General features: G+C 34.2%; 1 protein-coding gene across 5 annotated transcripts in view; it reads left to right on the top strand.

Moving 5' to 3' along the window:
• Nucleotides 1-23378, top strand: part of pbl (epithelial cell transforming 2 pebble) — a 25338-nt gene extending 1960 nt beyond the window's left edge. Inside the window, exons 1-21 of one of the 5 annotated variants that reach the window (XM_070144082.1) lie at nt 1329-2030; nt 2135-2241; nt 2472-2602; nt 3161-3293; nt 3533-3742; nt 4002-4145; nt 4431-4568; nt 4837-4988; nt 5945-6040; nt 7728-7748; nt 9901-10027; nt 10697-10885; nt 12720-12927; nt 13525-13685; nt 13933-14052; nt 14241-14388; nt 15152-15306; nt 15591-15679; nt 15803-15959; nt 19679-19765; nt 20105-23378. In XM_070144082.1, coding sequence (XP_070000183.1) covers nt 1955-2030; nt 2135-2241; nt 2472-2602; nt 3161-3293; nt 3533-3742; nt 4002-4145; nt 4431-4568; nt 4837-4988; nt 5945-6040; nt 7728-7748; nt 9901-10027; nt 10697-10885; nt 12720-12927; nt 13525-13685; nt 13933-14052; nt 14241-14388; nt 15152-15306; nt 15591-15679; nt 15803-15959; nt 19679-19765; nt 20105-20113 — 2658 coding nt within the window. In that variant the 5' untranslated portion in view covers nt 1329-1954 and the 3' untranslated portion in view covers nt 20114-23378. Of the gene's footprint in view, nt 1-1328; nt 2031-2134; nt 2242-2471; nt 2603-3160; nt 3294-3532; nt 3743-4001; nt 4146-4430; nt 4569-4836; nt 4989-5944; nt 6041-7727; nt 7749-9900; nt 10028-10696; nt 10886-12719; nt 12928-13524; nt 13686-13932; nt 14053-14240; nt 14389-15151; nt 15307-15590; nt 15680-15802; nt 15960-19678; nt 19793-20104 lie in introns of those variants that run through there. The other 4 variants (XM_070144083.1, XM_027369384.2, XM_070144084.1 and 1 more) reach the window with 4 other exon arrangements.
• The last annotated feature ends 4122 nt before the right edge of the window (nt 23379-27500 follow it).

Below are 27500 nucleotides of genomic sequence, written 5' to 3'. Positions count from 1 at the left end.
TTGACTTCATTATCATGGAATGAAAGAGTAGTAAAGGAAGGAGAAAGTCTAATTCCGTTTCCTTATCTTTTTGGGCGTGAATTTATATTTCTAATTTGTTATTCTATTCCTTGTAAGAATGTAGCCAAGAGATATAGCCGAGTTGTTTGTAGATATTGGTTGATATTTTGTTTAGAAATTGGTTATGGAATAGCCTTGCTAGCCTATGTGAAGTAGGCTTGGTTTGTGCTTTATTTTACAAAACACAAACAACTTATAGAATCATAAAGGTAAACTTACTGCACCCTCAAAAAAACTAATTCTAACAATGAAATCTCAATTTTTCATCTGTCCCAAGTATGAAAAGAATATGCCCTTGTTTCACCGTATGGTATCTAGTGTGTGATTGTGTATTCTACCAAAATAGCGAACACACATTTCATTCTGACCAAATATGTTGTATAATACATCTCCCAGTCAATCGGCTATTGCAGTGGGCCTAGCAGCCAGTGAACCCTTCACCTACAAAGCTTTTTCAGCAGTGTCTGCCATTATTACTTATGTTCAGAGCAATTAAGAAAACACTTGTGATAATGAGCTGCTATTTATTTACATATAATTATGATTGTATATAAGTACACTTTTTGATAAGTTATACCCTTTATCTTTCTCTACATTGATGTTGTGATCATGAGTGCACAAAGAATCCTTATTGCCATCTCCATCTGAATTGGCAGCTTTTCCCATGGATGCCACCATTCTAGAAATTTAATAGGTTTTATACAAGATGTGCACATTACAAGCAAGCAAAACTTACACCTCAGTTGCACAAAATCTGATATTGGCAATTTCACTTTCATGGTTCTGTCTTCAATTCTTTATAGAGTAAAAGGACGGTAAGGAAAGGAGGCAAGTTATTAGATATTAGGTATTTCAAGTTGAATATAATGAATGGTAGCTATGTGTACTCTCAAGTGATAGATCTTTATGTTGTTAGGTATGTATTTGATTTAGAATATTTATTTCAAAAGGAGTTTATGGAATGTGAAACTGATATTGCAAATACTGAAATATGGCAAATTCTTTGTGATAAATTACATTACAAGTCAAGAATAATCACATGCTATTGCCTGATTTGTTGAAACGTTGGTTAGCTGAATGGACTAAGAAGAATATGAAGATTTTAAGCCACCTGTTTAAGGAACAAGAATGTTGAAACTTGCTTTAGATGTTGATTTTAAACTCCATAATGATCCTAATCAAGCTTATGGAAAGATTGTATAGAGTCTGAAACAAATTAATTTATTTCATAAGATATTGATTCAGGATTTCTGCAAGGTGTTCAGTTTATGAAATAAGGTCTGTTGATTTTCTTTTCATCGTGAAAATGAATGCACACTTCTTCAAAACCTTAGATCTACAAATGCAGCTATTGTTCCTTTATACCTTGTCTATATATTATTTATCTTCCTTTCACTGAGTAGTTTATCTTTATTTACATGTATATAGATATAAGAACAAAATTATTGAAACGAGAGAAATGGCAGTGTAGTCTTTTGAATGAAACAGATGCACTGGAAACTATCTGTTGGCAGTTTACTCTGTGACATTTCTACAATTAGTCAGCAAGTCAGTGCTCTTCACTTGTCACTGTTCAATGTTCTTGTTATTGGTTTTATGCTCTGATGCACACTGAATATCACATTGTTTTATTTTTATCAAAGAAATAAATTTTCAATTGTATACCACAAGTATTTGATAATATGTTGTTAGGAACTCCTCTGACTAACACTTGGTAAACACAAGGAACGCACAAATGAAGTCTGTTATCTCAAGCCAATAGGGGAGATAATCTAATATCAGGTAGGAGGAACTCAGCCAATAGCTGGCTCTCATTACTCAGGCAGATTTGCTTTGAATGAAAGGATAGGCAGCCAATGACAAAACAGATCTGTTTGTAGGAGGAACGTTTAAAATGGAAGAGGCTCTGGAACAAAAGCTAAAGACATTTTTTATTTTAGTGATAATGGGAAAGTGGCTCAGATCTAAAAGTAATTTGTTTTTTATTTACAGTAATTGCTCTAATGGTAAGTGATATTATATGAGGAGTATTCAGATTTTAGATATAACAAATCTTTTTTTTATGTGATTTCAGGTGACTTGACGTCAGTAAGCCAAACTGACGCAGAGTCTAATGCTGACCCACGTATCTGTTTGGTTGGTTGTTTAGCTGATGACCCTGTAGCACTAGAAGCAGCTAAGGTATGTTTTGTTTGTTATTTCACCATCATCTTTTTTTATGACTTCTTTCAGTTATTATTTAGGATCAGAGGTTTACTATTTTTTATATATATAGTGATTATTATAGTTTATTGGGCATTTTACCACAGAAGAGGGTTTGTAGACTTTGTGTCTTATATTATAATGAATAGTATTTAAAAGAGAAGAAAAAAATCTGTACCTCTCAAACTAATGTCGTTCCTTCCCAACAGAAATTTAATGTCCCTGTGGTGACGTCCGAAACTGGTGAAGAATATGCTTCAGATGTAAATTATTGTACATATTTTATTGTAACTGATTTTGAGAGTAAAGAGTTCGAGGAACTTCACAAACTTGGTGCAAGGTGAGGAAGCTTTTTACAACTTTAAGTATATTTAAGATCATCAACAACATCCAGTTTGTTAGATTTGGAAATTTATCAAGATCAAGACTGCAGATTTATAATATCTTAGTTGTAAGATTTCATCTTAAATGCCTTTTCTCCATTGAGTTAATTAAGAAAATAATGTCCTATATTATATCTATTCTGTTAAAAATAAACAAATAAATCAAAAGTAAAAATAAAGAACAATGAAGTGTCTTTATGTAATGCAGTCTTTATGGTAACATATATGTATTAGAAATGTACAACAAGATTTTTAAAGGGAGAATAGGAGAAAAAGTGATGGACACTTCAGCTGAGGTCCCCCAACCCTTGACCCCCCCAGCTTTAAAAGCATAGTCACCAATATATTTTGTAGAGGCCACATCTCAATACCCTCTAATAAGTATGAAAATCACATTCATGTCATTGGCAGTTTTACCATTGTTTATGATTTCCCTTTAACTCTCTTATCACTTCAACAGCATGTACTGATTTGTAACAAAACATCTGAAAAATGTTCTTCTCATTTTCCCGCAGATTACTTGGAAAGCCCGCATTAATAGAACTGTCAAAAGATGGTGTCTTGATGTACAATCAGCGACCTGTCTTTTGCCATGTGATGATTGGTGTTGTTCTGGTATTTACTGGGTTCAGAAAAAAAGCTGAAGTTGTAAGTATTGTTTCAGTATATAGTTTTCTTTTTCTGCTATCTTCACTTGTTATTATTTATGATTTGTGGGTTTGTTGATGTTAATGCTACAGTGATTGTTCTCTTTTTCTTTTGTTTATATAGATGACTTTCTTTTTTTCTGTTTCCCTTTATTTGTAAATGTATTTTTAAGTAATGCATTGAATAATATATCTGTATGCGTGCATAAACATAACCATCATTTATTGATTTATCCACAGTCAAGACTGCTAAAGTTGGTCCATTATATGGGCGGTAGTGTGAAGAATGAGATCAGAGAAAATGTCACCCACCTCTTAGCTTATTCATCTACCGGTGAAAAATATCAGTACGCCACAACCTTCAACATTCCCGTCATGGGTGAGGATTGGGTTCACGCTGCGTGGGCTCACAGAGACGAAGTGGGAGCACGTGCAGATATCAACAGCATGGTAAGTTGGGGTGTGGTTGTTAATCTGCCTTGAGAATCCAATTAATTTCTTGGAAGATCTTAGGTTGGAACACTTTTTATATCTCTTAGTATAATGTAAGTGAGAGAGTGAATGCATATGTGAATGAATGAGTGACTAACAGAAGTGCAAGTGAACGAGAAAATCAGAGCTAACCAACCAAGGTGAACAGCATTATTTATAGAGTAAAAAGAGAGTAACTTCGTCGTTTTTGCAAACTTTTCTTTCTTTTCTGAAACAGATGAAGTACAAAATCAGAGTGTTCCACAACCTGAGAATGGTGCTGTTGGGCTTCCCCTCGGAAGATCAGGTGCAGATGGAAGACCTTGTCCGGCAGAATGGGGGCGTGCTGACCACATTAGATGACCAGCATGCAACTCATGTGGTAAGGCATTGTTTATGTTTGAAGAGTGAATTTGTGTGTTTATACAGATCCTATACCTTACTGAAATTCTCCCACAAATGTGTAATTTATTAATAGTAAGCAGTGGACATTTGTAATATTGTTTTGTGAATTGTAAATTTTGCTTTTTAAAAGATATGTTGATACATACACAGACACACGTACACAAACATTCAGATTCACTCTCATTCTCACTCTCACCCACACACACATCCACAGACACATATGTTTGCATGTATATATGATAACCTTTTTTGTTTCTTCTAGGTGGTAGAAGAACAAAGTGTGACTGAAAAGCCAGCAGATTGTCCGCCACGTGCACATGTGGTCAAAGCAGAATGGTTCTGGACCTCTATACAGATGGATGCTTGTCCCAATGAGAAGCTTCATCTCTTTGAGGAAATGGTAAGATGGTATTTGTGAAGTCATTTTCATTTTGGGTTGAATGCTTACCATTGATGATAACTGAAAAGAAAATCTTGCTCTTAAGAAAAAGTCTAGTATTGAATGATTTTATTGGGACTTGAGCTTTAGATCCATACAGCTAAATTCTGTTAGCGTGGAATGTACATATGGTTTCAAACAATAGTTTTATACTGTGTTTACATGATCAGTTGCTTGAAATTTTTCTGTAGTATGACCACTGAGATTAAAACCAAATCCTTACCAACAGAATTCAAGTAGTGTCATGAGCCCACGGCAAATGTTCGTCTCACCAAGTACTCCAGGCTCCAGAAGTAGAAGACGTAAACGGTTGAGAGAGACAGTGCAACAGCTGGCTCAGGATGACTCGCCATCAACACTACCTACAGCTCCTCCAGCAAGGTATCTTGAATGTCTCATGCTACCTCCTCTCCTAATAGTTTCAGTGTATATGTCTCAATCTGAAAAGACTTAGAGAAAATTCCATGATGAATTATGGTCTCCCTTACTGAATTAGAAGGAATTTCACGCATCATCTTCATTCTCAACAATCTGTTTGTTACTTTTTATTACTGCCTCAGTGATTGTCGTAAGTTATGATACTGTGGAATATTATGTTGTAACTAGAAAATTCATTGTTTTTGGCAATGTGCAGCTTGTAGATATTTTCTTTCTTTTGTTTTCGTCTTAGTTACAGGTCATGTCATTGTTGATAGATTATAAGAAGTTATGATATTGTTTTTAGTGATTTGTACACTGGTAAAAAGGATAATGTAAATAGATAGTAATGAATGATTTTGTTAATAGAAGTGTTTCATACTCATATTTTAGAATGTATCAAATATTTGTTTGTCATTAGAAGCCCATGTCCAGTTATTTGTCAATATATGCAGTGCATGGCATAAGTCTAGATATATAAGTGAATACAATTAGCTGAAGATTCACTTCAAAATGCTTTTTAGATGATTGGATGACAGTTTTATAATTTAAAGAATGTGTTTCAAGAAATTCATGTGGTAAAAAAAAGCTTGCAGATTCATTGCATGGTTGATCATGAAATAGATGTTCATTTTGATAGAAAGATGTACTTTTTGGACAATTGGCAAAAATTATTAGAGCTGCATGTTGTTTTTCGTATTATGCATATGAATATAGGGATGTTAGAGGTATTTACATGTTTATTACATATAGGTAATAAATACATTGTGTAAGTAGTCCAATCATATTTTTGGAGGGTAATTCAAAGTACAGTTTCTCCATATAGATTTATTTTCATTATTATTTGTATTATCATCATCATCAAATTATTATTGAGGTTGTTAATACAATAAGCATTCAACTCCTATTCCCTGGTACAGCAAACGAAGATCCTCAGTGGGCGATTTGGCTTACCTGTCAGCTGATGGTTCATTCTTGGACGAAACGGTTCCCACCCCGAACAGGTTGATCGGCAGGTTGGTAATTGAGCTTATTACAGTAACATTAGGGATAGAAACAGAATTATCGTGATTTTCTGTGCATGTGTAGCTTTGGCTTTTGATTTCCGGTTTTCATGATGATTTTGATTTCATTATAAAAATTCAGACAAGTTCTGTGGCTGGGAATCACTATGCTAGATGTATATTCCTAGATAGTTTCTTGTTTCTTCTTTTGTAAGTAAGCATGATTTCTTGATTATTAAGTTCAGTATATACGTGTGTATGTGTGTGTGTGTGTGTGTATATATATATAATATTATATATATATATATTAATATATATATATATATATAAACACACACACACACACACACACAGTCAGTGTATACATATCCACATATATATCCACACACACACACACACACACACACACACACACACACACACACACACACACACACACACACACATATACACACACACACACATACACACACATACACACACACAGTCAGTGTATACATATCCACATATATATCCACACACACACACAGACACACACACACATATACACACACATACACACACACACACACACACACACATATATATATATACACACACACACTACACACACGCACACACACACACACACACACACACATATATATATATATATATATATATACATATGTATAAACATACACATATGCACACGCACACACACACACACACACACACACACACACACACACACACACACACACACACACACACACACACACACACACACATATATATATATTATGTGCGTGTGTGTGTATTAAGATAAATAGACGTAAGTTTACTCATACATACATATATATGTGTATATATATATATATATATATATATATATATATATATATATATATATATATATATATATATATATATATATATGTGTGTGTGTGTGTTTGTATAGGTTTCTATGTATATACATTTGTGTTTACATTTTATACACATGTACATACATTCAACCATACATACATATATACATACAGACATGCACAGTAATTCTACTAATGAAATTGTCTTTAGTTGATCCTCTATATGTAGTTTACTTGAGACCCTATCCTTTATTTCTTGATATTTTAAGAAACTCATTTTTTTAAGTTGATTTGTAAATCCGTCATTCTTCCTTTAGTTCTTTACTTTCCTGCTTCTGTAGTAAGCCATTTACACATATTATGTATTGTTGTTTTTATGTTGGGAGTGTTGGTGTGGAGGTGACACCCTTGGAGGGTTTAGTGAAGTCTCTATATAACAGTAAAATTCACATTAGACAGACTTGTTTACAGTCCATTTTACATTTTACTTTTACTTTATACTCTCCATTGTTGGGGAAATTTAATTTTGAGAGAGAAGTGAATGTAAATGAAAGGATAAAGAGACAAGCAGTTAAGCTTTAATATTCATACTTTTCACCTACTTAATTTGCAGAATTGGTTAGCATGAATTGAGAAAAGATATTCTTTTGTAAAATCATTCATGCTTGATTTTGAATTGACTAAATCAATGACTTGAGGAGAAATTTGCAGAAGACAGACTAAGTTGACTAAAGGTCTATTAACCTGATAATGGGGTCTGTTTATATAGAGGCAGCACTGTAAATTCACATAAGGTACATTAAGGTACATAATTGTTTAGTGGCATTATAGCATTTTTATATTTTACTTTGCAGGTTTCCCAATGAAGTAGACGGGTAAGGGGATATTTTGGTTCTGGTGAGGTGTAGCTAGTAGATTTGGATATGGATGTGTTTGGTATCATGTGTGAGTGGAGATATGTACTTGCTCGACTTCTAGTGTCTGGATGTGGAGTAGACTTGGCCAATTGAAGTTAATGTTGAGAATGCAGTAACCTATTCAAGTTGAGGGGCTGATCCTTAAAATTTTGATACTTCTTTGTTGATTGTAAACCTATATCTGCATTTAAACAATGTTGAACATTTGTTAGAAGTTTTGAATGTTCATTAGAAACAAGAAAGCTCTTGATTTATTTCTGGAAAAGTAGAAATATGAAAGTTTGATATCAAAGAAAAGAAAAAAATAAATACTGAGTGGAATCTCAACATATATTTTTTCTTGGCCATAGTCTCCAAAGAACACCACATCTACAGTATATTTCCAGTTTGTTTGATATTTTCAGGGTTGTATGGTGAGTTGAATGACTTAGACACTGGGTGACATGTTTATTGGTTCTGTAGACATTTCTTTTTATGGAGGAAATTTGAAGATATCATCCAACATAGACTCATGTCTGTCCAAACATTCTACTTAATCTTAATTGAGGAAACTCTTTTAAATATATATAGGCTCTATTTGCTGGAGGAATATTTAGATTTGGTACTGTTGTATGCAGCTTTGTATTATCCAGCTCTTTTCTTGTACTTTCTCTGTATATATGTATGACTGCGTATTTGGGTTCTGGAAATTTTCTGTCCCTCCATCTTTTTGTATATTTACATACTTTATTAGTTTAACAGTGAGTGTGTTGTTTATTTACATACTTTATTAGTATAAAGAGTGTGAGTCCCAAGTTTAAGTGTAGACTGAGGGTATAGTTCTTACAGCTAATAGGGATTTAGAGGTATAGATTCTGAACATTATTTTCTGTGGGAGATTGATGAAAATAGTTGAGTACTATCACTAGGTCCTTATTGCATTTCTGGCTTTCCATGGATACTGTCTATATTTCCTTGCTGTAGCTGTGTTCTCTGTTTGGCATGTCATGCGGGACTCCTTTTCTCCTTGACATTTTTGTGCATGGCTGTAAATGAGTACAGGTAAGCTAGGAGAAACTGGAGGCTGGGATGTGACTCTGTGTTTGACCCATTCTCCAAAAGGTAAGTTCATTCCATTTTTGATTTCGGTATCAAAGATAGTGTGATGCACATGGATTTCACTCACTTTATGCTCTCTCTTTCTTTCTTTTCTCTTTTCTCTCTCTCTCTCTCTTTCTATTCTCTTTTCTCTCGCTCTCTTTCTATTCTCTTTTCTCTCTCTCTCTCTCTTTCTTTCTTTTCTCTTTTCTCTCTTTCTCTCTCTCTTTCTCTCTTTCTCTCTTTCTCTCTTTCTCTCTTTCTCTCTTTCTCTCTTTCTCTTTCTCTCTCTTTCACTCTCACTCTCACTCACTCTCTCTCTCTCTCTCTCTCTCTCTCTCTCTCTCTCTCCCTCTCTCTCTCTCTCTCTCTCTCTCTCTCTCTCTCTCTCTCTTTTTTCTCTCTCTCTTTCTCTTTTTTCTCTCTCTTTCTCCTTTTTCTCTTTCTCTTTCTCTTTCTCTCTCTTTTTTCTCTCTCTTTCTCTTTCCTCTCTCTTTCTCTTTTCTCTCTCTCTTTCTCTTCTCTCTCTCTTTCTTTTTTCTCTCTCTTTCTCTTTTCTCTCTCTTTCTCTTTTCTCTATCTTTATCTTTTCTATCTCTCTCTCTTTTCTCTCTCTCTCTTTTCTCTCTCTCTCTCTTTTCTCTCTCTCTCTCTTTTCTCTCTCTCTCTCTCTCTCTCTCTCTCTCTCTCTCTCTCTCTCTCTCTCTCTCTCTCTCTCTCTCTCTCTCTCTCTCTCTCTCTCTCTCTCTCTCTCTCTCTCTCTCTCTCTCTCTCTTTTCTCTTATTTTCTCTTTTTCTCTCCGTCTCTCTTTCTCTTTTCTCTCTCTTTCTCTTTTCTCTCTCTTTCTATTGTTCTCTCTCATTCTCTCTCCTTTTCTCTCCCTCAATATTCCCATTCCTCCCTTCCATCTTTGTTTATTTTTCTTCCTTTCATGTTTCTTGTCTTGCATTTGACACACTCAACAATAATACAATCTGATACATCTCCGGCATGTTGGGCCATGGAAATTTGATGGGAAACTTGTTTCTACAGTGCCGACGCAACTCCACTCAGCCCACCCTCAGTTGACCTGAAGCAGCTGTCAGCGCGTCAGAGAGTTTTCCACGAGTTGGTCAAGACTGAGTGTAACTACGTCAACATTCTTGACACCATTGAAAAAGTGAGTTCCTGGTCATCTCTTCAAATTCTGGGAGCACTTCCAATCTAAGTTATAATTTCAAATATTGTGAAAGAGTTCGTCCAATGTTTAGTTGAAGAGAAGAAATGTAATGTTTATATGCACATTTATACATATATGTATTCATTTAAGTATGTAGATATGTATGTGCTTGCTTATTTGTGTGTGTGTGTGCATGCGTGTGCATACACATACACTGAACCGTATTCATGTTGACAAATGTAGAAAAAGTATGAATGAGAATGGATACCTTTACAATACAAGAGATGTTTTTGACTGGTTTCAATTCTAATTTCATCAGAAGAGGTTTTGATTGAGGTCAAATACATCTCTTGTATTGGGAAGATATCTGTTCTCATTCATACCTTTTCTACATAAACATACACATGCACACATATTGTAGAAAAGGTATGAATGAGAATGAAAATAAGATATCTCATTTATACCTGCTCTATATTTCTTGCAGTGAATATGGTTTATATATATATACATATATACAGACATATATTGTACAAACATAGACATACATGTATGTATATGTGATAGCTTGGTTGAGCAATGTACAGATTGTAGTTTTATATTAAAGTTCGCTGCTTAACCTGAATATATTTATTCATAATATTATTATAATACAATTATGCCACCCCACAGGTTATAAAAGCACCTTTGGAAAACATAGTCCAGCCTGGTGGGCCAATGTTAGATGCACAAGAATTAAAATTCATATTCGGCAACTTACCTCCAATCCATGAAGTCCACAAACGTATGCGGAATGATCTTCTTACGTTGGCACATAATTGGTCAGATGATGCTAGTATAGGAGATATCATTTTGAAATATGTAAGTATGCAAACATCATAAGATAAATTGTTGATTAATTCTATAATGCATGAGAGAATTCTTGCTTGTATAATTAACCTGTTGGAACCAGGTGAATGGCACATTTTGTCTAGAAAAAATTGGTTGAGGAACATCTCCTCATAGAAAAATTGACTGGCCAGGGTGACAGGAAGTTTCATCATAAGACATTGTTGCCGCGTGGTGGGCGACAAGAATGTTTTGCCGCAAGACATTGCTGCTCAGTGGCAGATGACAGGGATTGCATAATCGTTTGGAGGGAGATGATTCTCAATGGGCCTTTAGCAAGGACCTCTCATATTTCAGGGTCAATAAAGGTGGAGTGTTCCATCCATGAACCATGACTGGTAAATCACTGGCTCTTGGCAGGGGTGAACAATTCAGTCTCCCGCACACCGGTTTTGAGCTGCGGTTAACAGCTCATGATTACGTAGAGTAACCACAGGATGACCAAAATTAAGCTGTGTGGGGGTGACCAAAGTGGTTTTGTTCAAATCTTTTGGTTGCCCATTGTTTATTGAACAAATCTGTGGATAATCATTACAAAAAGTTTTGGCCAATATGTCAGATGCTGACCGTTTGATAATTTGTAAAAGTATATTGTTAACGTCATAAAGCCTGCCAAAAATGAATGGAGATGTCTGAGCAGTGCCGATTGGAATGGTTGAGCATTTTTATATCCCAATAAAGTTTTGATATTTCAGCATGTTAATGTCATGTTAGTCTTGATTCTGGCCCTAGATATGGCAATAGTCATCAGTGACTCCTGCCTATTTTAAGATGCCTTGGCTGTTCTGCTTCTATTCTGCTCAGTGACATTTCCAATCTCCCTGGATACTTGGCAGTGGTTGGGGCCTCCTCAGTCTTGAGGCAGAACACAAAGCAAGACAAGAAGAAAAGTTGTGAACTATGAAATTTCTTATCTAGTCTTTTGGTCAGGTGTCTGTAGAAAAAGAGCTAATATCATTGCAAAGAGAAAGCCAGGAGTTTTGATATCATGCATAAGTGTTTCTATGGGTGTGGCCTACAAGTCACACACCTGGGAGAGTTGGCACTCAGGTGAGCCTAATGCACGGAGTTTGGTCCATATGCTAGCCATGAGGCACTCAGATCCAACAGGTTAATATATGCAGTTTTTGTAATTCAATAATTAGTATAATATTTTACCCTTGGATGAATAACATGAATTTGGGAGGGGTGAAAAGGGAAGAATAAATCTTGACTTGAATAAGTATGTATGTATATATATATATATATATATATATATATATATATATATATATATATATATATATATATATATATATATATAATGTTTTGGGTCTGACTGAACGTTTGAATAATAAAGTTTGCCTAGGAAATGCATGTTAATCTCTTAGTATCTCAAATTTCCTTTGGACTGAGTACTTAAGTGGATCTCCTTTATCTTACATCTGTATTGTATTTTAACAGTAATATTTTGCATGATCTGTAAAGTGCTGTAACCCTCTTCGGTGGCTTTTAGGGATAGCTATATTGAAATGAAAATCATAAATTTCCTCTTTGTTATACAGCCATTGATAACATTACCTATCTCGTAATATTTGATATCTCATCACTTGTATTTAGTCTGGTAGTCATCCTATCAATATGGATGACTATTGAGTACATGTTGCATATGCATTTCACAGTTTATGGGTTATATAGTATAAAAAAGAGTGAATCCAAGTTCTGAAAAAGCAGATGAGTATGTAAGATATCAGAATAATGTTTACCAAAGGTTTTAATGTAATTACAGAGCCACATACATGATTTTCCTCTGTCATTTGTTTTACAGTCTTCAAACTTGCAAGCAGCTTATCCACCTTTCATCAACTACTTTGAAAACATGAAGGAAATGCTTCAGAGAATTTCCATCGAACGACCCAGATTTCATGCTTTCCTCAAGATCGCGCAGAACAAACCTGAGTGTGGTCGGCAGAGCTTCCAGGAACTTCTGATTCGGCCGGTGCAAAGATTACCATCCATGAGCCTTCTTATTAATGGTTTGTATCTTATGTAACTAATATTCTGTTGCAATATACAATATGGAAATAGCATGAGAAGTGTCACTGACATTTCATAAAGAAAAAACCATAATCAATTTTTCATGTTGAATATTTTACCTGCTCATATTGTGTGGTGTGCAATCACATCATGTCAAATCTGGCCCAAATGCCAGGTGGCAAGCATCAGTGCCATATATGGTTTAGTTGGTCATTAAGCTCTTAAGGAGATGCAGCCCCTCTAAAGTAGGGTCAAAGTGTAGCTGTTGCCTCATTTACTATTAAAAAACAAAAATGTAGGATGTAGCCAATAGCTTTGTAGGGTAAATGGAGTTTCTCTGCCCCACTGATATTTCATTCAGCAGCTTACTGCGCAGGAACCACAGTGCTTGTTTTGTTATAGTGTGGATTATATGAAAAAAAAATTCTGTTCTACTTTATTTTGTAAAGTGCCTCTTATTTGAACTGCAGGATATAGGAGGGTCATCTATTCTAATAGTAGGATAATGCACTTGATACTTATTTATATATAAAAAACTTGTGCATCATCAAGTTTACACACAATGTTCTAATTTTTTCTTTCTCTTCCCTTGACAGACATCTTGAAACATACAGATAAAACTTCCCCAGACCATGCATCTCTAGAACAAGCTCTTGATCAAATTAAGTCTGTTATGACTTATATTAATGATGACAAGAGAAAAACAGAAGCCAAATTAAAACTCTTCGAAATCCACAACGATATTGAAATGTGTCCTGTAAGTACTGAATAGGATATTTATTTTTACATTAAAAGAGATTTTGTTTGTGTGTTTATTTTTCAAAATTATTAGCATTTTGTTCAAGGTGAAAGTACATACTGATGACTATTTGATTTAGGTATTTTTTAAACTCTACTTTATTTATTTAATTGTTTATTTTATTTTATTTATTTCATTTTTTATATACTTTATAGTATTTTTTGAAAGTAGTCTGATCATACTAATGACCCCTAATTCTTTGCAGCCTAACTTGGTGGCATCTCATAGACTGTACTTGAGCAAGGTGGATGTCACAGAGTTGAGCGACACGTGTAGTGGTCGAGGTGACACCCTCACCCTCTTCCTCTTCAATGATGTCATGGAAGTGAGTGTCATACCATGTCATTTTCATTTTGAAGGAGCGATGCTAGTGAATTGCTGTGGTTTATTCTTTTTCTCATTCTCATTCTCGTCCTCGTCCTTCTTCCTCTTCCCTCTCTTCTTTCTCCTACTCCTCCTCCTTGTCCTCCTTTTTCTTATTTATGATTTTTAACACAAGTATTTTCCCCTCAGATTTGCAAGAAGAAGAGCAAGTATAACAGCATCAAAAGCCCGAGCAGAGCAAATCTCCACGCGATCAAACCTATCAAAACTTACAAGCACCTGGAAATGATGAACCTGGCCCATATCAAGAGAATTGTTGATATCAGAGAGACAGAAGGTGGGTCAACGGGACCTTTTTTAACTATGAAGTTTGGAGATGTATCTTTAGAACAGTTTGAAAGTTATTTTATTTTTATTTTGAGATAGATTCTTATTAGTTTATTTATATTAGAGAAGGGAGAGTTCTGAATATTTTATTTGTATGATTAAGGTTTGGAACATGTTTAACATTTTGTCAAACTGCAGTGAGAGCATTAATTAACTAATGGGTTATTAGATGTAAAAGCTACATTAGGAACAGTTATAAAAATGCTTAAATAGAACTTGAAAAGTTTAATTATGATAACATTTGTCACAGATCCATTGATATCCTTTGAGATCTACTATAGAATAACTCCCAGCTGATCGTGTAACTTTATTCTCTTAAATACCTGAATAGTTTTGAAATCTATGAATACTATGAAGGAATTCTTATTTAGAATGCTAATTTAGGAAAGAGGTATGTGCTAAAATCATGAGAAAACTTTTATTTTTATTTATTTTTTTCATTTTTACTTTTATTTCTTTATTTCTATAATTTGTTTAATGTATTGACATATATATAGCCCAACACTTATTACAAATGGGGATACAAATTTGAATTAAACTTGTTTTTTTTTTTGAGTGTGACTGATTGTGACCTAGTTATAGCTGTCACTTACCAATGCTATCTACTAATTGCCTTTTCTCTTTTTCTTTTTCTTTTTCTCATTCTTCTTTTTCTTCTCCACTGTCTTCTTAATCTTCTTCTTCCTTCTCTTCCTCTTTTTGTCTTCTAACAGAATGCCACAATGTTTTTGCTCTAATCATTCGAGCCAACCAGGAGTTCAAGGAGCGTCTATTTACCTTCGCACTCATGCCTGACGACACAACAAAAGCTGCTTTCCTCAAGATCCTTTGTCGAACTGTTGCCAATGTTGTGTGTAGGAATGATGTGGTAAGTTAGCTAAGCCTTTGGTGAAAAGCAGGAGCTTGTGTTAGTTACTTTATCTGTGTTAGATGTATTTCAAGGTCACTTTTTAGTTTTTTTCTCCTCATAGATAAAGAGAAAGAAAGTAAGGGGAGAACTGATGTGGAATAAGATTTTTTTTTTTATGATAATGTAATTAGAATGTGATAAGTACATAGGCAGCAATATATGTTTAAAGTTTTGATAGAATCTTAAAGTTCTTTTTAGGAAGATAGCACTAGATTTAAGTACATGTATTTTTTTTCCCCCAGGAGAATTTCTTGGTTTCAATGGATCCACACCATTTAGACATAGAGACTAGTGATGTCAGCCTAACCAATGCTCTCAGCAAAGCCCTCAGGTAAGAAAGATTACTATTTGTGTTAGTGTGTTATTATAGCAAAAGAATTTTTTAGGAAGCTTTGTGATTAATATAGCTACGTAAATTTCACTTCCACTTTCTCTTTCCTCTCAACTCCCTTAGATTTGCCACACGGACTGGCAGGAAGGTGAGCCGTGCTTTCAGCTTTAACAAATCCCCCAGTAAGTTAAAGCGAGCGGTGTCAACTGTGATGAGCCCCTTCGGCACGCTCTCCCAACAGTCGTCTATGAGAGGAGCAACAAGTGTCAACAACTTGGCTGTGAGTACCAGAGCGCATGACCGGAGAAAGCTCTCATTGCTGTACTTTGGATCTCTGATGATAAGTGATGCCTTGAAAAAGTTCATTGATGATAGCCACAGTGGGATTGGTTAGGCCTTGTTTGCCACCATTCGTTTCCGGATGGTTGCGTAAGGAAACAAAGTCCCAGTCTAGGTTATGCTACGACAAAGATATTTGCTCAGTTGAAACAGTTGACTAGCTTTTACTTATTGCTGCTACTGTCATCATTACTTTTTATTATTATTATTATTATTATTATTATATATTGTAGGATTTTATGCATAGGGTCTTGTAAGCATGGATGGACATTTGGACGTGTGAGTGAACTAACATGTGATAGTTCGTATGGTGTACTTGTATGTTAACAAGAAGTGCAGTATGTTGTTGCTGATGATATTATTATTATTATTGTTATTGTTATTACCATAATTATTATTATTATCTTTGTTATTGTTTTTTCTTTTTATTATTATTTTTATCAGCATCATGATTGCTTATTACTGTTATTATAATTCTATTTTATTTAGGGCCCTAAATAAAAATAAAAAGTAACAAAATATATATATATCAAGTTAGAGTCTTGTATTAACTTGTATCTAAGGTTTATTAAATGTGGTTTGGTATTGAGGGAAATACTAATATGATGGTAGGCAGTAGTAATTAACGGCTTTTTTTTCTTGCCATTTCTTTGTCAACTGCAGAAATGAAAGTTCGTCACATAATGCTTTCAGTCAACAGGATTGATCACATAATTCAGATTTGTAGATCAGTCAACAGTGACTTTATTATGTAAGAAATGACTGATGTGATTGTCTAATGACTTGATCATGGCTTTAATTTTTAATGCAGTCCAGAAGAATGATTGATTGTAGTCTCTTAAGATACTCAAGATGTGATATTGAGGCTATACTATAACTAGACGAGAGTGTGACAATCATAATTTATGTCATATTTCTTGAACACTGCAAATGGATGCGTTTGCATAGAGATCTTGAAATTGTGATTTGAATTCCTGCACAAGGCCAGTCTTGTCTCCCCCACCTTCAGCTAGATAAATATTTTATTGAAATCTCATATCTGGTGAATCCATTATAAGTCTTGAGTGTATGCATGATTCCAGTCATCTTTTCCCCTCTTTGATTAGTTACTGTTCAGTTACGAGGAAATTTTTACTACCTTTGAGTGAGTAATTATATGAATTAGGTGGAGTAAGAAATCTGAACAGCAACTATTCAATAGAGTTGCTGGATGCTTCTATTTGTTCTTGTTGAACAGTAGAATGGATTTTTATGTGACCTCTAGTCATTTTGTCAGAAATGGCATAACTGAATTCTTTCGTCAGGTTAACTACCATTGTCTCACAGGTTTTGCACTGAAATAACAGGTATCTTCTGTTATCAGAGCCTTTACAACCTTGCCAGTTCACTTACACTGGCAGTCTGAAAATGTGTTGTGTAGAATTTCAACCAATCCATTGTCCTCGCTGTTGTAGTGTTTATAATTTTATGTTATTGTCTTTATCATTTTCCCTTTTTATAAACTATTCCTCGTCTTCCTCTCGGCAGTTGGGACCAAGGACTTTTTGATAGAGGCAAAATTGTATTTTAAAAGCTGCCATATATATGTGTTCACATGCATTACCACACACAAGAACTTGGACACCCACACGCACTCTCACGCTCTTTACTCTCACACATGCACGCATGCAACCACCCCACCCCACCCCCCACCCCCACCACACACACACACACACACACACACACACACACACACACACACACACACACACACACACACACACACACACACACACACACACACACACACACACACACACACACACACACATGCACATGCACACATATACACATATACACATGCACACATATACACATGCACACATATACACACACACACACACACACAAAATATATGTATATACATATATATATATATATATATATATATATATATATATATATATATATATATATATATATATATATATATATATATTATATATACATACATACATACATACATGATGAATGATGTGATAGTGACAGATAAGAATACTCATACACAAGTATAAGTACATATATGTATGGAAAGCTAAACCTTTCAGTGATTTATGTCTTAACTTTAAAGTTTATCAGCAAGGTACCTTTTGATGAGGGGGGCTTTCGCATATTGTGTTACAAAAATTTGATATCTTGCCTTTATAAGAAGTTTGTCTTGAGAGTTCTTCATCCTCCCAAGAAGACAGTGTTGGAGAGAGAGCCTGCATCAAGCTTGCGACAAGAGAAGCATGCCCGTTCGTGATGCTTTCTATTAACACCTGCAAATTCACACAGGGTTGCATGAGTGGCACTTGCACATGAATATCCGTACATGAATATCCCCAGGCACCTCTGCATTTGTGTGTACATGTATATAATGACATCAGTTATATCCACATTGAAGCTGTTACCAACACAGACACTGATACAAACATGTACAAATGTTTGTAATTGGATGATGCATGTATATAAACAGATGTGCACATTTTCTCTTTTTCTCTATCTCTATCTTAGTTTTTTTCTCTCTCTCTCTTTCTCTGTCTTGCTCTCTTCTCTCTCTCTCTCTCTCTCTCTCTTTCTTGCTTTACCCTCTCTCTCTCTCTCTCTCTTTTCTCCCTCTCTCTCTCTTTTCTCTCTCTCTCTCTCTTTTCTCCCTCTCTCTCTCTTTTCTCCCTCTCTCTCTCTTTTCTCCCTCTGTCTCTCTTTTTCTTTCTCTCTCTCTCTCTTCTACTCCCTCTCTCTCTCTCTCTTTTTCTCCCTCTTTCTCTCTCTTTTTCTCCCTCTCTCTCTCTCTTTTTCTCCCTCTTTCTCTCTCTTTTTCTCCCTCTCCCTCTCTCCCTCTCTCTTTTCTCCCTCTCTCTCTCTCTCTCTTTTCTCCCTCTCTCTCTCTCTCTCTTTTCTCCCTCTCTCTCTCTCGTTCTCTCTCTCCCTCCCTCCCTCCTTCCCTTTTTTCCATGCCCTATATAATGATCCACCCATGTATATATATATATTTTAGATACATAGACACCTTAATGCCTGTATGTAATATTTCTCAATTTAAAGCAATATCTGCAATGATTCATTGACTCATGTATTACAAGTGTACATGTGTAAAAAACTGAAGCACATGAGCAATTTCTATTACTGAAACCCAGCCCAGTCAGCTGTCTTTGCTTGAAATTCTAGGCCCAGATTTATTTTTGTGATAAAGAAAAACAACAAAAAACAGACTACCCAAAAAGCTACTGTCTGCTTTTATTGTGAACAGCAATTCCAAAATGCCAGCTAGGAATTAATTGTCTGTATGTAAGATTTTCTTTCTTCCTTTTCTTTTTTTATCACTACCACTGTAAATATACTGTTTATTCTCTTTTAAACTTTTCTTAAGAACACTAATTTTTTCATTCATTTTACTATTTTCTCACCTTCATAACAATAAGATTAACTCTCATACTTAACAGTTCTGAATGAAAAGAATGTCACATTAAAGATCATTTGCACTAAACTGAATGGGTTAATATTTACGGTTGTTTTCCTGTTTTAATCAAAAGGTGATTTTTCAACTTCTGTCTGCAATTGCTCTGCATTTCTTGCTTCTATTAAAATGCATTGCCAGCTAGCCTGCATGAACTAACCCTGCTTCTTCTTCTCTTGCAGGATCTCTCTCTCTCAGGAACACCACCTAGCGGGGGCTTTGCTCAGCCAATGGCCACTCCCACTCCCCGCAGACGCCCTCTCAAGCATGTATGATGGCATTTTTGTGACAGGAGGGTAATAAAGAAATTATTATTGCTCTCATTACCAGACACTGAATGCAAATTTTAATTAACCAGTCAGTAAACAGGCAAATAAAAGAAATAAACTTCTGGAAGCAGGTGTTTCACTCTTGAAATGCATCTGTTGTCACCTGACCAGTTCTCTTTGACTGGTTAGCCAGAAGCTTTTCTGCCCATGCTCTCCAGTGTCCCTGATTTCATGACAAATCATCAGCAGCTCAACACACCAATCAGTAGATAATTGTTTAGTGTGTCTGAGAATGGACTGTCGGTGCTACACATGCTCATTGTTACGGTCTCTTCCCAGGCTCAGTGAAGGCTTCAGTACCAGCTTTTTTACTGAGACAAATGAAGAAGTGACTCCGCAACAAAGGACTAGCGTATGAGGTGCACACCCTACGGGTCTGTCCTGCTTATAAATGTGAAATCCAGGATACCGATTAAAACTTACTGTGTTTGAATATTTTTATGTCTTAATTTGTTACCACAAGTACAAAACCAGTGCTGCAGCCAAATGTTACACTTTGTGTGAATGATGAGGTAGAATGATTGTATGGTATATTGTATTATTGTATTACTCTCAAAGACACAGGAGTTATCAACACAAGAGAACTTGCCTGGTAGGAGAGAAAGTTAATTATTTTTATTTTCATTATGATTATTGTTTGTTCTTTATACATACAGTTTGACGTATCTCCAAGTATTATGAAAAAGTGAGTGGAAGGATTCATAAGTTTGATAATTAAATAGGACGTAGTCTGCTATCTATCAGAATGGAGATATATATATATGTAAAGACTGGATGATCATTTTGGAGAACTAGTTCATTTATAAATTTGTTATATCTATGGCATGCCGTAAAGTATACATTTGATGAATTCATCTTGCATGATTTTAAGTAATACCACCATTAAGTTATTAGAAAGTTGAAGATTGTGTATGAGGATGTGCAAAATTGTTATAAAACCAAAATGTGGTCATAAGCCAATGCCAAATTTTCGTATTTTTATTTATTGCACATTTTATTATTGATTATTATTACCATTATTATTTTTTTCATTATTGGTTTTATAATTATCATTTGTTTTGTTTTACAAGAGTGCAAGTTTATTCTTGTAAGTTAATTTGAGAGTATATACATCGAATAGAAGAGAATGAGATGCAGTGGATTTAGTTGAGGAAGGGCAAACCTGTGCCCAATATAAGCAATACATTTCAAGCATGCCAAATAGGAATTTTTCCCACAGTATTGTGCCTGGTTTGTATTTATTCATTTTTGTAATTTTTCTAACCTGCTTGTAGCTATAAAACCAGTTGCATAATTAACAATAACTCCCCCCTTCACACTGTATCATCCTTTCAGTATTTATATATCTACACAAATTATGGCAGCAAAAGAAATTAAGAAGCACTAATCAAGTAGCACAGACACATCTCTTGGACAACTGTTAGCGTATTAAGGCTCCTAACTTTAGATCTGGCACAGGAAGGGTCTGTCATTCTCACTAGAAAAATTACGGCATAGATCAGACAAGCTTCATAACAGAGATTCATTATTAAACCAACTGCTGTAGCATGTGTCACTTGAGAAGGATGTCTTCACGGTTACTATTCTTTAAATGTGCTATTTCTCTGTGTATTTGACTTTATCATTATTACTGTTATTATTTTTTTATTGTTATTGTTATTATCATACTTTTGATATTATTATTATTGAGATTATTATTATTATTATTATGATTATGATTATTATTTTTAGTATTATTATTTTACTAGTAATTATTGTGACATTAATTGATTTATATTGCTATATGGAAATTTATTAATCTTTTCTTTTTAAATGGAAATTCAAAGTAGAGAGTTCCAACATGAATTGTTTGTTTGCTTAAAAGACGAAAGGTAACTGAGCGTGGAAGACCCGAAGGCAGTGTAGCATGCTCTGGCTGTTTTACTGGGAAGTGGAATATTCTTTCAGGCTTTGCCATTGTTTTTGTGACTTATGTGTCATGAATCATGGGAGTTTCTTGCTGTGAAGCTCGTCTCATGTTTCAAATGTTGCAGTATATTTGCACACGTCACTTTTTTTTTTCTTTTTTCTTTTACCAAGGAAACTTGCTCAGATTGAGCTAGCATGTTGTCCGTTGAATGGACAAGGACAGTTAGTGATGAGGCATGCCATCTAACCTCGTGTGATGTATGGGATATGTTGGTTGCCCCCCTCCCACCCCTTTCCCACTCCCCTAATCCATCCATGTTCAAAAATTTCTTGATAATTTACCTTTTTATGTGGGTCTGTGCCTTTCTTGTCATGCAACATTAGTATCATCCCTTATCATCTTCATTGTCATCATCATTATCATCCCTTTTTTTGTTATTTTTCTCTGCTTCTTGTAGTATTTGCTTTAACTGACTTTTGGGCAATATAGGAAATGCTCACAGTCCCTCTTCAGATAATTTCTTCCCATGTTTATGGTGCTCCTATTCATAATGCATATATACACATATATTTTATGTCTGCAAAATTACACGAATGATTGGTTGCAAATACTTATAATACTTATACTTTAAGGATGATTTGTTATACCCCACTATCTCATATAATTGATGTAATATTTTACTCATAAGGTTTCTATTTGCAATGGCCGATTTACATTATGTATTTGACTCCCACACTGTGTACAAGAGACAAAAGGACGTAATTTGTATGTTAGAAAATTAATGCCAAGTTTGTTTAGGTGAAAACCTGCTCAAGCTTTTCTCAATAAGGTTCAACACGTGCTGCTACTGACACTACAAAGCAAAGTTGTTAAAACTTTGTTTGATTTGTTCATGTTTTTTTAACTGAAGTAAGATACTCATGGAGCAAAGTACCTCAGCATTTATGTGAAATGAGACAGAAGTTATTTATATTATTATTTTTTATTTACTTTCTTGTACCTTATTTTCAGTAGTTATACATAGGTGCTCTAATTGATATTTTGGTGGTTCTTCTATTACTACAATTTTTGCTTTGTTATTGTCATTTCTTTTTATTAAATGCTTTCACCTTCTTTATGATGCAGCTTCCTCTGTTTAAATGACAGGTGTTTTGTTTAAAAACAATATCTCAAATATGCCGCAACATTTAGGTTAATACATTGATGGTTCTAGTTGTTATTATTATTATTATTATATTTTATTTATTTATTTATTTTTATTTTATTTTATTTATTTATATATATATATATCATTATTATTTTATATATATTTTTTCCAAGTACAATACAGTAATGTTTTTTTTAAGTGGGGTACTTGCTTCTGTCAAAATAGGTGGACAATCCTGTTTTATTTGCCTTATTTGTTGGTACAAGAATTGAAAAACTTTACATTATAGATCCACTTCTAGCTCTGTCTCAAACATTCCAGTTTCTTGTTTTCAACATATATTTTGGTCAAGTAGAACTTTTAGAAGAAAAAAATATTCAGAATGATACAAACTTTTTAAATCATCGAAAGTCTTCCATGTAAGCATTGTTGATATTAATGCTTGACTTAGGGATATGTTATTTTTCCGAGGCTTAGTGAATAAACACCTTTTGGATTATGTATGTTTTATTTTATCCCATTTATATGAAAAGACCCATATACGGTTCATCACCAAAGGAACATTTAATGACAAGTAATAACGTGAACCAATTTCATATTACTTTGATGAATCTTTATGGAAAGCCAGTGAAAAAAAAAAAACACCCACCCAGTTAACTGTCACTTGATGCAGGGAGTATAGATATTATGAAAGAGACTCGCCAGTGTTTAGTTGTGTAATTACAGACTTAACTAACACACTGCTAACGAAAATATATCAATGAATCGTCAAACCGATTTTAACTATTTCTAAACTGGACTTCAAGAGATATTCTTTTCTAGTATTCCCTCTATAAATGTCACCAATTAGTGTTACATGATCTAACATGTCTAGCACATTTATTTGTTTAACTGTTTTATAAAACTCATTAGGCATAATTTTAGTTGTCTGTTTTGTCTGCATATGATATAAAACAACACAAATGTCTTTTCACCAACTTTAAATTACAGTTATCAAAGTTTGTGGCTTATACAGAAGACATTGAAAAAATTTTTATATTAATTTTTTAAATAGGATGTATGACGATAATCATGTATCTGTTTGCACATTACTTTTTAAGCCTTTTAGGTACAGTCACTTAACAAACATCCTGCATATAAGGGTATGTGTGTTTAGAGTTCTCTCAAACCAACTGAATGAAAATGTATTTATTAAATTATTCCTTGGTTTAAACTTTCAACTAAAATATTTAATAAAAATATTTTCAAGCAATTGGTTTGAGAATATCTTTCGACGTGCAGAGCCTCATATATCATTGATATATATTAGTATAAAAATTTTCAATAATTTGATAATTTGTAGTTGCTGGAGACTAACATTAAGATCAACAGTAAATTTATACAAGTTAAAGTATATGGCTATAAATAATCCCTTTCTATTATAGCATAGCATATGGTTAAAAATGCCTTTCACAAAACATTAAAAGAACATAGTTTGGTTTGTGATCTTAAGTATTATTCCACACACTTTAACACTGCATAAGTTTAGTCTGACTTTTCCTTAATTATATTTCATTTTCATGTTGAAACTCATTGCAGACGCTTTTTTCTACTGAATAAAAACATAAAAGTAGAGAATACTATAAGACAATTTAAGAGTTGTAACTGACAGATATGTATCTTTGCAGTACACTGTGTATTTTGCCAAAAATACCCTTCTAGATTGAAAAGAATAACACTAGCTTTGGTTATAGAATACAACTTTAAAGTAAGAAAACAAGATTGCTTGGGGGTTTCAAAGAAAACATTCTTTCCCTTCTGCCAATTCTCTCCCTCCCCTTCTCTCTCATCCTCTCTCATGCATTCCTTACGGAATCCCTTCTTGAACTATGATACAATAAGAAGTCTAAAGAACTTATTAGAAATCACTTAACCAGTGTAGCTGTTACAATATCTCGGAAATATCAAGAACACAACAAAGACAATGAGAGATATCAGTTTAACTGCCTCGCATTACTGCTCTTATGGTCTTTATTTGTAAACCCTGCAGCAATTTTTTTGATAACTCATATCACTTCAATTGTCAATATGCAGGAGATAATAAAAAAACCTGAGTTGTTATGCAAGGAAATTAAAAATCAAAGATAACAAAGCCAAGTAGGAACAGTGTCAAGCTTAGGGGCTGTATAACTGATGGTTACCTGTACACTCTTTCTAGTTCTGTTTGTTTCTGTCTCTCTCTCTCTCTCTCTCTCTCTCTCTCTCTCTCTCTCTCTCTCTCTCTCTCTCTCTCTCTCTCTCTCTCTCTCTCTCTCTCTCTCTCCCTCCCTCCCTCCCTCCCTCCCTCCCTCCCTCTCTCTCTCTCTCTCTCTCTCTCTCTCTCTCTCTCTCTCTCTCTCTCTCTCTCTCTCTCTCTCTCTCTCTCTCTCCTCCCTCCCTCCCTCCCTCCCTCCCTCCCTCCCTCCTTCCTTCCTTCCTTCCTTCCTTCCTTCCCTCCCTCCCTCACTCCCTCCCTCCCTCCCTCCCTCCCTCTCCCTCTCCCTCTCCCTCTCCCTCTCCCTCTCCCTCTCCCCCTCCCTCTCCCTCTCCCCCTCCCTCTCCCTCTCCCTCTCCCTCTCCCTCTCCCTCTCCCTCTCCCTCTCTCTCACCCACACATACCTCCCACTGTTTAAAAAAAATAAAAATAAAAAACACCAAAACAAGTAAATATTTCCCCCAACGAAAAGACAACAGTTATGCCACGCACAAAATAAACGAGCACGCAATGTAAACACGGGTATTCGAGACACCGGAACACACACCTAACCACAAACCACACCGGAGAAATCGAAGGTAAGCTTCCACGGTTCTCTTGCAGCCTCACTTAACCTCAAAGAAGAGCGCAGACATGCTTAATAGGCCACGACGAGCTACAATGAGTTGGATACGATCTCATAATGATGTGAAAAGAGGAATGATGCTCGTGTTTGCCTAGGAATATGCAGACAAGGAAATGGGTGATCTGCATGCTCCTTAATCAGAATAATATATAATTTTCTTTTCACGAAAATGTTTCATTGCAGATTTAAGATCAGCGACATGGCTAAAGTCGCGACAAACAAACTCAATTTTCATAAACTAAGCAATATAACTAACAAATATTTTCTTAGTTTTCTTATATTGAGCAATATAACAGTAACGAATATATTCCAATTTTTCATATACTAAGCAATATAACATTAACAAATATTTTCCTAGTTTTCATATATTGAGCAATATAAAATTAACAAATTTATTCCAATTTTTCATATACTAAGCAATATAACATCAACAAATATATTCCCAATTTTCATATACTAAGCAATAAAACATAAAAAAATATATTCCAATTTTTCATATATTGAGCAATATAACATTAACAAATATATTCCTAATTTTCATATACTAAGCAATATAACATTAACAAGTATATTCCAATTTTTCATATACTAAGCAATATAACATTAACAAATATTTTCCTAGTTTTCATATATTGAGCAATATAAAATTAACAAATATATTCCCAATTTTTATATACTAAGCAATATTAACAAACATTAACAAATATATTCCATTTTTTATATACAAATATATTCCATTTTTATATACAAATATATTCCGTTTTTTATATACAAATATATTCCATTTTTATATACAAATATATTCCATTTTTTATATACTAAGCAATATAACATCAACAAATATATTCCTAATTTTCATATGCTAAGCAATATAACATTAACAAATATTTTCCTAGTTTTCACATATTGAACAATATAACATTAACAAATATATTCCAATTTTTCATATACTAAGCAATATAACATTAACAAATATATTCCTAATTTTCATATACTAAGCAATATTAACAAACATTAACAAATATATTCCATTTTTTATATACAAATATATTCCATTTTTATATACAAATATATTCCATTTTTTATATCCAAATATATTCCATTTTTTATATCCAAATATATTCCATTTTTTATATACTAAGCAATACAACATTAACAAATATATTCCATTTTTTATATACAAATATATTCCATTTTTATATACTAAGCAATATAACATTAACAAATATATTCCTAATTTTCATATAGCAATATAACATCAACAAATATATTCCCAATTTTCATATACTAAGCAATATAACTTCAACAAATATTTTCCCAATTTTCATATACTAATCAATATAACATCAACAAATATTTTCCTAGTTTTCATATACTAAGCAATATAACATCAAATTTATTCCTAATTTTCATATACTAAGCAATATAACATCAACAAATATATTTCCTCCCTTGTTTCATATGCCAGAATCTTACACTTATACTGTATACCGGGAATCCTAAACTACGAGGAAGATGGCCAAGTAGTTAGAAGGGAGATACCAGTTACAGCTGCTCTATATGGTAAGGTGAACCCTGAGAATACAGTGACCCGCTCTCCATGGGTATACAGTTGCCAAGAGCGCTGTTGCATCGAGAAAAAGGCGTTGACAGAAATATGGTCTTGATTGGAATCTTGAAATACACACACACGCACACTCATACTCACACTCAAACACACTTACATACACTTACACATACACACACAAATATATGTATGTA

The sequence above is a fragment of the Penaeus vannamei genome, chromosome 31 (genome assembly GCF_042767895.1).
Source record: "Penaeus vannamei isolate JL-2024 chromosome 31, ASM4276789v1, whole genome shotgun sequence".
In the NCBI taxonomy this organism is placed as follows: domain Eukaryota; kingdom Metazoa; phylum Arthropoda; class Malacostraca; order Decapoda; family Penaeidae; genus Penaeus; species Penaeus vannamei.
The sequence above is the reverse complement of the archived record's forward strand: the minus strand, read 5'-3'. Positions and strand labels throughout refer to the sequence as shown.